This window comes from Momordica charantia, assembly GCF_013281855.1.
Source record: "Momordica charantia cultivar OHB3-1 chromosome 6 unlocalized genomic scaffold, Mcharantia_2.0 BLBB01000006.1, whole genome shotgun sequence".
In the NCBI taxonomy this organism is placed as follows: Eukaryota; Viridiplantae; Streptophyta; class Magnoliopsida; order Cucurbitales; family Cucurbitaceae; genus Momordica; species Momordica charantia.
Window position 1 is genome coordinate 4,877,152 of NW_028275164.1, and position 12,291 is coordinate 4,889,442.

At 30.9% G+C, this 12,291-nt stretch overlaps 1 protein-coding gene across 1 annotated transcript; it reads left to right on the forward strand.

Moving 5' to 3' along the window:
- Positions 1 to 7,461: 7,461 nt before the first annotated feature.
- Positions 7,462 to 10,733, forward strand: LOC111014425 (axial regulator YABBY 5). Its single transcript, XM_022289148.2, has 7 exons — positions 7,462 to 7,832; positions 8,490 to 8,609; positions 9,776 to 9,914; positions 10,043 to 10,091; positions 10,171 to 10,246; positions 10,335 to 10,406; positions 10,484 to 10,733. Exons 1-7 carry the CDS (start codon positions 7,758 to 7,760, stop codon positions 10,514 to 10,516), a joined length of 564 nt encoding a protein of 187 aa, XP_022144840.1. The 5' UTR covers positions 7,462 to 7,757; the 3' UTR covers positions 10,517 to 10,733.
- Positions 10,734 to 12,291: the final 1,558 nt, after the last annotated feature.

The following is a 12,291-nucleotide window of genomic DNA, read 5'->3' on the forward strand; positions in this document are numbered from 1 at the left end:
AAATTAAAGTAAATTAAAGCATGTAAAAAGTAAGGCTATGAACTATAAGGTCTACAAGCCAAAATTCCACCAAACAGGCTTTCTCATTAGCCCTACTTCAAAAAGTGGCCACCGTTTTCCTCCAAACTTCTTCTCTCCACAAAATATCACTTACAACTTTTGAGTATAAAGATTATTGTGTTCGATGATATAGCATGTGAGAAACACGTCAAGGAGGAGGTTATATATGGGAGAGCGGAGGCGCTGGTTCTAGTATTTTTCTCAAAGTTGGTTTGCTTCGCTCGTTCTAGATATTGTAAAGGATTGAACTAAAAGCATTGATCTTTGTGACGTTTCTGACTGTTATCTTATGTTGTACACGTAATAATTGTGTATTTTTCTATGTATTGTTTTAAAAGTTTTGATTTAGTAATGTATGATCTAACATATTTCAATTATATAATTTTTTTTGGTTCGTACGTGGATGTTTATACAACTTAGTTAATTGAGTTGACACAAATGGGAAAGTTTCTAACTTTTTCCTTTAGATTTCTAAAAAGTTGGCAGATGAAACTTAATTACTTTTTAAAATTTACGTTATAATGCTCCCCTTAGAATATATCCCACCACATCTACTAATAAAAAATATATATATTTGAGAAATGAGATTAAATCCAACTTTTAGTATTGAAAAAATAATCAAGTATAGTGGTTTCATTCTTTGGTACAACGTCGTAGACTCGATTCTTTGACATATTTAGCTGGAGAGCAACAATCCGATCCAAATTGGTCTTCTAAATCCCAAATTTTTTGTAAATACGATATCTCACTGAAGTGTTTTTTTTAGTGTTCTTATTGAACCTCCGCTTTATATGTTGATCCCATACTCTTTAATAAGAAAGGATTGGTATCCTTTTCAGAAAAGAAAAATTGAAAAAATAACCGACTAAAACATATATGATATTGATGTTTTAAATCGAAATTGAAGTGAATAATAATTATAATATAAAAGGAGTGGGATGTTGATCCAAATTACGGCTGTGTTTATGGAGGATATGGGGTGGCTTTTTTTGACAAATATGAAAGTGCACAAATAATGCTATGAACTTAGACACATGGTTCTCAATATTTGCACACATATGCACGTGCATATGATAGAGGGGAAGCACACATTAAGGAAGAAAATTTAAAGAAATGGGGGAGGCTCAATCAGAGAAGAATGTGACATGAGAGGGATAAGCAATATCAAATTTCCTGGTACTTGTCCATTGTATTTAACATATTGTTAGGCACCTTTCTATTTTTTAAAAAACGGATTAACTTCTCAAGATTTTGGAGGATTATATAACCGTTGTATTAATAATCTAGAGACTCGGATAAATTGAGAGGAAATATGTTCGAACTCCATTGATACCCATCTATCAATTAAAAATTAATTCTAATGTGATTCACAACACCAAATGTTGTAGGATCAGACAGCTACCTCTCGTGATTGTGTGATTAGTCGACATGTGCGTAAGATGACTCGAATACTCACGGATATAAATATATATATATATATAATCTAGAATGTTTGATAATTTTTTTTTTCTTTTTTGGAAAGAAGAACCGTTTTAGTAATAATAAGAAGGCACGTATGAGAAATATAGAAGGAGGCTAAGTGAAAGCGCTTCAATAAAGTGAAATTATAAAAATATTATAATTACAAAAGATATGAGATTTATGGTGGTTTAGCCAAAAGTTTTTAGTACAACACGTTGGAGAGGGGATTCAAACTTATAACATCTTGATTGAAGATATATACCAATTACCGGTAAGTTATATTCTTTTTGACGAATATTTGTTGCGTTGTTTGTTAGGAAGTGTCATAGTGGATAAAAATCATTTTTGAAATAATCAAATTGGTTTATAATATTTTTTAAATAACCATTTTAAAGTTGGTTATATAAAAAGTGATTGAGTGGAAATCACTAGAGAATAATTTTATGGTAATTTGATATCAGTAGAATCCCTTCTAGATATTAGTACAATTAAACTAATTAAAATCACTTTTAAAAAGTGTTTTAAGAAAAATAAGAAAAATATCTATTTAAAAAGTAATCAAATTCACCCTAATTTTTAATTTATTGAATCCAACCTTTTTTGGTCCTTTTTTTTAACTCTTTGTAACACCATTGCCAAATGAATTAATAATTCATAAATTAAGTGCCTAGGGCTATATATGATATATATCCGATAAAAATATACATAAAAATATTACCCTTTTTATGCGTCGGGTAATTATTTTAATTTAACAAGTGTATAGTTATGATAATGTTTTTTTTAGTACAATATGTGGGGGCGAGGATCAAACTCACAACTCATTAGTTGGAAGATATATACTAATTACTGTTGAGTTGCGTTCATTGTCTTGACATGACAAAAATTACAGGTTAAAACATATTTTTTAGTCCTTACAAGTACTTAAGTGATTTCAAAAGCATTTCATACATAGGTATTTTTGTTCGAATACTTTTGAAAAAAAAAATTGAGAAAACACTTGAATTACTTCTCAAAGAAATAATTTATTGATTAATCCAAATACGTTGACTTAACACTTTTTCTTTAATTTTTGACAATCTTTTGCTCATTAACAGGCTACTTTTACCTCCACTTTCTCTCACTAACGATCCCTTTTCAGCTCTAATTACTCAAAATGAACTTTTAATTAAATCAAAAATATATTTGGAATAATATTTGCTTTAAGGAAAAAATACCAACATGATACCTGGATCTAACTCAGCTCATTATTGTAAGAGTTGTCCAACTAATTCAATGGAGAAGACCGACCTACTCTTGAGCTCGAGTTGAAGACTATAAAGCCAATCAGAGATTAAACCAGCAAATTCTCTTCGACCGACCTAAAGACTTCAACCTCAATCCTGATAATTGACTTTGGGCCTCAAAGTTCGTAACCGCTGGTTGGAGTGGCTCTAACGGTCTTGTCCCTCCCCCATTATATATAAAAGGGACACTCTGCCACTCTATTGAGGTATGCAATAATAATTCTGCTTCGAGAACGACCTATTTAAACTCGTGTCCTACTGATTTGAGCATTAGAGTATTTGTTTCTTTTTGCAAGTCCTATTTTACTTAAGGTTGCACCTCGTCAACTCGTACTAACCGACTTAGTAGCTCAATAGAATCATGTATCAACAATATTTAAACCAAAATCACACAAAATTGTTTATTATTAAACCGTTTTTCCCCTAGAAAAAACACTCTTAGAAAAGTCTCTAAGCATGTTTGACAGGTGTTCTTGTTAGGTCAAGTTGATTTCAACGAGATGTAACAATTATTATTATTATTATTATTATTCACAAACATGAGAAAATATATCATGGGATGCATTAAAAAAATATATCAGCGGAATTTATGGGAAGAACTTGCTAAGAATATTTTTTAAAGTACAATGGCCTAATCCCTTATTTGCGAGAGTGTGATCGTTTTTTTCTTTTTTCTTTTTTATTTTTTTATTTCTCATCATAGATGTTGTGTCGTATTGTATTACAAAGTGTCAAGTACTTGACATTGCACCATCCTTCAAAGAACATTGTTCCTTTTTAAAATTATTTATATATCACCGTAAAATATTACGGTGTGTTCAAAAGTGATTTTGACGTTGTCAAAATAAATTCCATTTAAAATAGTGATGTAACTAGTGATTTTAGAAACCGAAAAAAAAAATTGTTATGCCAAAATCACTTCTAAATATACGTTTAAAGAGACTATATATGAGATCTACATTGTTGCAAAGGGTTTAGAAAGTGAAATTGGATATGAACGTGGCTTTAAACAGAGAAATAGGGAAGAGGCTAGAGATGGTTCGCTGGCTAATTAATGTCCTAAAAATTCTTATCCAAGAATAGACATGGAGCACATGAATGCACAGCACATAACATGGATTTTCCCATATGGGAAGAAAATCCAACATTAATGATTAATTTAACTATGCAAAACCCTAATCTAACCTTTTCATGTTCCACAACTTAACTAATACAATTGTTGTAACAACATCACGTGTGAGGTCACCCATGTAAATATTAATTGTGTTTGTGCTAACAAGGATTGACGATCTAAAGTTTGTTTATAGCCCAATCCGAATATAATTAAGTGGATACGATATCTATTATCATCTAAAAAATTGATTGGTTTGATTACCTTATCCACATCCCACGGGCCGTAATTATATATTGAACTAAAAAGAAAATCTCTTCAAATAGGTATCCATTATTAAATATTAATGTCTATTGTTTTAACCAATTGAGCTATGTTATGGGCATACTCAATTGGTTAATTAGGTTAATGTCTTTTCGCACGTTTAAATATACCCTTCTTATTTGAAGATGGGTGCTTAGCAGTTAAAGTAACTAATTATTTCTTGAAAGTTGATGATGAAATCCCCACCCCACATTTGTTTTGTATTCAATAAAAAGGGAAAAGAAAAAAGAGAGAAAAACTCCTGCTTATTTATTATGCAATTTTCTAAAAATATATATTCAAATATATTATTTGATGATATATATGTAGACAACTTTAATGTTTAGTTGGTGGTAAGCTATTTAAAGGAGCTATATTGGTCCCCACTCTATATGTAATTCTCACGTTCTCGTTCTCATAAGGTTATAGCGTAGAAAACCAAAACCCTAAAAATGGAAGATTTGTTTTGCGAACCAACTTTCCAACGAGATAAGCTGTGTGCACTTTTACTTTTCCATTTTTTTAAATTTCCTATGCGTTTGCATCACGTGATAATTGAATTTTAGATATTTCTTTGATAAAGAAAATGGTAGAATTTATCAATTTGATGGCAGAAAAACCATGTTAATTATTATGCATTTGGGAAGATTTTGTAAGAAAAAGAAATCTAAGATGAAGAAATATGGAGAAGAGGAATTAAAAGATTAGATGTGGACAGTAAATTAGTATTGATTGCAGGAGACATTATATTTGTTAGAATGTAGTGGGCCCCACCAAAAATTGGCCACAGGCTTTACGTTCCCATTCTCTCTTTTTACAAAAGATGCGAAGAAGAAGATATATCTCTTAATTTGTAATTCTTTTGTTTGGACAAATACTTTTGTTTGTCCTCTTCAATGAAGTCCAACCCAGTTTTAATTGCTTGTGGATGTATTCCCTTTTCATTTTCCTCTCTTTTTATGTTTTTTCCATATCGAATTTCCAACAAATGGTTGAGTTTTTTTTTCCTTCTTTTCCAACAAGTTGAGGATATCACGGTCTGAGATCAAGGAACAAAAGAAACACCTCATACCTCATAAACAAGACAAACATAACAACTTATTTATAAAAATAAATCTCAAGTAACCCCCATTAATGGTTAGGAGCTAAAACAAACGCTATCCTACCAAGTTATAGCACAAGCATAAACATCACTATATAAATAACCGTGGTGGGACGAGAAGCAACTCACGTATCCAGAATTACATTCTCTCCAAATATGAGAAGCACCAAACGTTAAAACAACATACCTCTTAACTAAAATGGACTTGGTATCACTTTAAAAATAATAAAGACCAAAATAGTATTTTAATCTAAAAAATCATATAATATAATCATAGAGACATATGGAGAGATACATTACCATTTAAAAATGGATAGTTTTATATATTGCTTAATTTGTCATACTATCACAATAAAATCCACGCATAATTACTTAGCATGTTTAAGAACGATTTTAGAACGAGTGACTTTAGCACAAGGGATTTAATGATGATTTTATGAAAGTGATTTTTATATAATTATTTTAATGTTTGGTTATACACTTTTCCAAGTGATTTTTATATAATTAAAAATGATTTTGAATGATTAATATTTAAATTTTAAAGATACAAATTTGACAAAATTTTTAGAGAGAAAAATCTTAGAAAGTGAAGAGACAAAAACTTTAGAAAAAGAAATGCGAACAGAGATTAAAAAATTTTAGAGAAAAAAATTAGGAAGAATTAAAAAAACTAAAGATAAATAAAGTTAGAGAGTGAAAAATTTTTAGAAAAGAGAGAAAAAAATTTCTCAAAATTTAAAGTAAAAATAAGAAGAATAGAAAGAAAATTTTGAAAATAAAAAAAAAAAACATAACGATTTTAAAAACTAATTTTATATTAATCTTTTGGTAAAAATTAATTTGGAGAATCACCATTTGAGGGATTGATGAGTAACATTCTATTTTTTAAAATTGAAGGGATTTTGATTGGAGTATAAAAATAATTCTAACCATGCCAAAATCACTCCCAAACATGTCTTTAAAATGACAATGCAGTTGGCAATTGAAACATGCGAAGAATTTTGAGTTTCAACCGACATTGGCTCCATTTTAAGTCAGCAATATTATTCTCTACGACGCATCCAATTTCTTAATCTTTCAACCATGGAAGCTTGTTGTCAATCCATTTCCCAACTTTATAAATGTGTTCGATTAGCATAGCAAAAACATGAAATTTAATGATTTTGCTTTTTCTGTCTTAATTTAATTTGTTGGCCCCTCACTCCCGCGGTTCAATTGTGAAATTTTTAAAATTTTAAAACTATTCATAATAATCAAGATTTGATAACATAATTTGTACCTTTAATTACTTAATTCATATTCAAGATTATTCCTCCAAAAGAACAGATGAAATTCTATAATTAACTTGATGTGCTTGTTATTAAGTTTTTATATAACATTTTTTTCCCCAAAAAGATTACAACTAACTCACCCATTTTCCAAATCATCTAATAATGTAATACTTTCTTTTTTTGTTCAACCATATGAGAATAACTAACCGAATTATGCTTTTCAGCTTAGTCCCATCTTGGTCCTCTAAACCTCCTCTTTTTTTAACTACGATATATCAAATTGGAATGTCTTTCTCATAGCCTCCGTTTCTGATATGTTTCTCATATATTTTTGAGTGAAATGATTTCAATGTGATAGCTATGAAAAAATTGAATCAATTTCTGAAACCCCATCATGACAATACAAATGCACTGTAAATTATTAAAACCAAATTCTATTATCTTAAATAAAGAAATCATCCACAGTCCACTCTGGCAACTAATTTGAGAAAATTGGGAAATTAAATTAATGGGGTTTGGATGATGAACTTGGTGTTACATTTAATTAAACAGTAAAACAGTTTGGGAATAATTAATAAACATAGTTTGGGATTAATGGGGTTAATTTCTTCTTCTTCTTTTTTAATTGCTCCATTAGATTGCTTAATCCATACCCACATCCTCTCTTTTTCCCTCTCTCTTTCTTGGTCCCATTATTTCCTGATCAGCAGGCCTTCAGTGGCCACTTCCTTTTTTCTTTCTTTCTTTCTTTCTTTCTTTTTTTTTTTTTTTTTGTGTTTAAAATTACATCTCATTCACTCACTAATATCTAATTACCTCTGTCTTTCTCTTACTTTGAGGGCCTTGAATATATATATATATAAATATTTCTATGGTGTTTATATATATAGATTAGAGAGGTGTGGAAGAATTATTTTACTGTGTGGTGATACACAATAATCCAATAGAAGCAAGGATAAAGGAAAGGAAAGGGAAATTGGAGGAATTAAAAGCCTCCCTCTATATTTATCCCTCCATCTTCTTCTTTAACTTTCTCATTTTGGGTTCCTGCAAAAGGGAAAATATATAGCAGCAACAACAAACACCCTTCTCCACTTTCTTTTCTTTTCTTTTGCTCTTCATCTTGTTGCTGTTTCTTGGTAATTTGATTGGCTGAGAGATCAGATATGGCAAGCTGCATAGATATTGCACCTGAACAACTCTGCTACATCCCTTGCAACTTTTGCAATATTGTTCTTGCGGTAATTAGCTAGATCTCTTTTGCAATCTAACAATTTTCTTTTGCTGATGTTTGTAATTTGGTTTTTTTGGTTTTGGATTCAGTACTCAGAGGTCTCCATCGTTTGGACTTTCTTTATTTTCTTTTGGGGTTGTTCTTGATCTTGTGTAGTCAAGGAATAAAGTCACACACACACACCTGAAAATGCCTCTTCAAGCCATTGATGATGAGAGAGAGAGAGAAATTTGTGTTTTTTTGTTTGACAAATTGAAATTTGGGAAAATTTGGGATTTGGGGTTGGAGTTTCAATGTTGGAAAAACAAGCATTATGATGAAGACAACTCCTCCTTTGGTTTCCTCAAACCTGCTGCACCAAAAACCAAGCCTTTTTTTTTTCTTTCTTGGCACTGCCCCTATCACACCCCTCAAAACCCAGTTGATTTGGCTCAATTATATTGAAGATCTCACTTCATACCCAAAAAAAAACGCCAATTTCTTTACCCAAAAAAAAAACTTCAATAACCATACAAAACCCCCTACATACACATTCATTCTTCTAGGTTTTCAGCATTACATTATTTTCACCCGAAATAAACTGAGTTAAATGTATCGTAATCTATCAGTTTTAATTTTTGAATTGAGTAATAATTAATTCATGGATGATGACGATGACGAACAGGTGAGTGTTCCATGCAGTAGCTTGTTTGATATTGTGACAGTCCGATGTGGGCACTGCACCAATTTGTGGTCCGTGAATATGGCTGCCGCGTTTCAGTCACTTTCCTGGCAAGATGTTCAGGTAACCCTAAAATCTCTCTTCCCCCTCTAATTCTTAGGGAGTTCTCTCTCTCTCTTTTTCTTAGGGTTAGGGCTAAATTTTGCATCTTTTTTGAGAAAATCGATGACCCAGAATCTGTAATCTTCAAATAGATTTGAGAATTTCAAAGCACTGAAAAAAAATACCCTAGCTTTGCTGGCTAGCTGTAGCCTATAGGTATCCATTCCAGCCGCCATAAATAGCCCTAATCCATGCCCTAGTCATCTTTTTTCTCCTTGAGAAGTGTTATCTCTTTTTAGTTCGGGATAAATTTAATCATTTATAGAATATTAAGGTGGGTAAATTTTGTTTTGCTTTTAAGGTTTTTTGGGCTTTTAGTTTTATTATTGCTTTATTTTTTCTGGGGGGAGAGAGCTAGAGCTAGGTAGGTTTTGTCATTTACTGTTCCAGCAAAGAGAGAAAAAAAAAAGAGGAAAAAAAAACCTTTTTTTTTTTTTTAGATCTTGAAAGTCTGGTTTTGACTTATTTTGAGATGGAACTGCCAATCTAGGTATTATATGCTTTATTTTCTAACTGATTCAGTCATTTCAATACTGGTATATTTCCTTTTGAGTTAACTTATGAAACATCATTTCAAAAACTCTTTCCCCTCTCCCCTTTTCTTCCTTATAATACTTGTCATGGCAAGACATGTCACAGCCACCACATTAATGAAAATAATCTTACATTATTCTTCTTTTAGCTCAAATAAACTCTGATGTGTGTTATTAAGAACTCGAAGAGATAGAAGAAACTCTAACACCATGTTTGAAACTATTTGGACCCGTTTGGGTAAATTAAGTTTGTGAATACCACTTTTACTTGGTGTATTTCTTTGTTTTCTTAAAAGTATTTTCAAACTCTAAAATTAAGTTTATAAACTAAAACTAGTATAATTCAACGATAATTGATATATATTTCCAATCAAGAGGTTGTAAGTTCTCGCATATTGTACATAAAAAAAATTAAGCTTATAAATGTTACTTCTACTTATGTGAAGTTTATATATCTTATAAACTTCGTTAGGTCTCTTAATTTTTTCAACGTGAGATCCTAATTAACCTAAGAAAACGAGCACAATTTTTTAAAAACGAAATTGTTATGATCAGTGTTATAAGGTAAAATTTTGACGATAAAATATTTGGCAGGTTCCAAACTACAATCTGTACAGTTGTAGCGGACCAGATTTTCAAGGTGATTTTGGTTCCTCCTCCAAATGTAACAACAATAAGATGGAAATTCGAGCTCCCACCACAATTCCAGCAGAGGAGAGAGTTGTGAACCGACGTCAGTATTGTTTCACTTTCCTTTTCTTCTTTTTTTTTTTTTCACTTTGCTCTGATAAAATCTTCAAAATCTTTTAAAGAAAAGCAAAAAAAGAAGAAATTTCATGAGCTGTTGTTGTCTTTTTTCAGCTCCCGAGAAGAGGCAGAGAGTACCTTCTGCATATAATCAGTTCATAAAGTGAGTAATCAAAGCCTTCACAAACTGCTTTAATTTCTCTTAACATTTGAATTTCATTCATGTTTGTATGTTGTTTCAGAGAGGAAATCCAAAGGATCAAGGCAAATAATCCTGAGATTAGCCATAGGGAAGCTTTCAGTACAGCTGCCAAAAACGTAAGCTCAAATTAATTAGTTCATAATCTAGATCATATGAATTTAATTAATTAATTTTGTTGATAAATTTTGCAACTTTTTGATTTAGTGGGCACACTTCCCTCGTATTCACTTTGGCCTAATGTTGGAAACCAACAATAATCAAGTGAAGCTAGATGATGTAAGTATATACTTTATATTAATTATTCAGACTCTTAATTAATTATATTTTGTTGTTTAATTAATCTTTCTTGTTAGGGTTTGTCAAGGGCTGCACTATTAAACAAATGAATTGGATGATGAACGAAAGTTGCTGCCTTTTTCCCACCTCTTAGTTCTGTGACTTTTCAACTGCTTCTTCTTCTTCTTCCACCTCTTGAAGTTCAAACAAAGGCCATGGCTTGAATTTGTCGTTTAATTCAAGTGACAATTATAATATCCATCTTTGGGTTAATTATTGCACTATTTTCCACTATTATATTGTTATCAAAATATGACTTGAAGCTCTCTTTTTTTTCTTCTGCATCTTTTTTCTTTTTATATAAACATTTCCTCTACTAATTTTCAATATATATAAAGTTAATTTCAACCAGAAATGATGCTTTTGGCAGGCATTAAAATACTAATTTAGCACTTGAATGGATCATGAAGTTAAAGTACATAATTAGGCTTTGGATCATGTAAAACATATATCATTATAGTAGTTTAAGAAATTTTAATGTAATTGATAAAAAAAAACTCGAAAGTAGTTGTATGAATAGTCATAGAAAGGTCTAAATTGAACATATGCTAACATATGCTAGAAGCTTATCTTCATCCTTCGTACCACAGATCAAAGAAATGTTCTATGGAGCAATGTCGTAAGCTCTATTATGTGGCACATTTATTTTCTCACATACATGAATGAAAGTGATATTTTTCAAAAAAGAGTATATAATCTTTACAACCGATTTTATCCAATTTCTTCATTCGAATATATAATTAAAAAGCGAAAAAAAGAAAAGAAAAGAAAAGAAAGAGGGGGTGTTCATGCATTGAGTTAATAATTTAAAAGCATATTCATCTGCACATTGCAAAAATGGTGGTGTTCCAATATTTGGGTGGAAAGACAATTGGTTTCATTTTTGCATATGATTAAACATGTTACTTTATGTATACTAGAGCATCCATAGACAAGTGGCATATTGCTGCACTTTCCTTGGTGCTTTGCCAGCATCAGATCCTTGCTTATTTGCTTCTGTACATTAAGTTAACGGGTTATTTTTTTTAGTACAACATGTCGAGGTGGGGGATCGAACTCACAACCTCTTTATTGGAAGTAGATGCCAATTATCGTTGAGCTAAGCTCGTTTTGACTTAAGTTAACAGGTTTAAGTTAATAAATGAGAACAATTTAATCTCTAAAGCAACAAATTCAGCCTAGGTTAACCTTAGGAAAGAGTAATTTCCTAATAGTTTCTTTTTCCCTCATCGTATATATTCTCTATACATGCTTTACTTATTTAATTGAACATTTTAAGCAATGCTTGGTTAAGGAAATGATGTGTGGACTATTAAGGCTCGTTTGTTAATGTTTCTTGTTTCTACGTATTTGACAACTATTTGTGTTTCTTGTTTTTTTTAGAAACACTCTCAAAATTGTATAGAAATGGTGAAAACAACGAAAACGAGTTTCCTTATCATTTCCAATATATTCCAAAACATAAATAAAAATATTGTTTTATCATTCTTGAATATATGAGGTTGAGTGATCATGAAATTCGACTCTTCTTTATTAAAAAAAAGAAACAAAAAATAAGAAACGGAAACATTACTAAACGACCCTCAATGTCAGCAGATAAGAAATGATTTTTTCCGTAAGCGTGAAGTAGAGATCTCTTCCTGTAATATTTTATTATAGCATAAATTATAATGCAACCACCATATCTCTAAATTGGAGTGCTTTCTTTTAGTCCTCCTTTTTTTGTGTATGTTTCTCACATACGTCAATGAAGTAGTTTTTCCAAAAAACAAAAGAAGTCACTGTTTAAGTAAGCTGATGGTAAAATATGTTACATAGTTTGGAA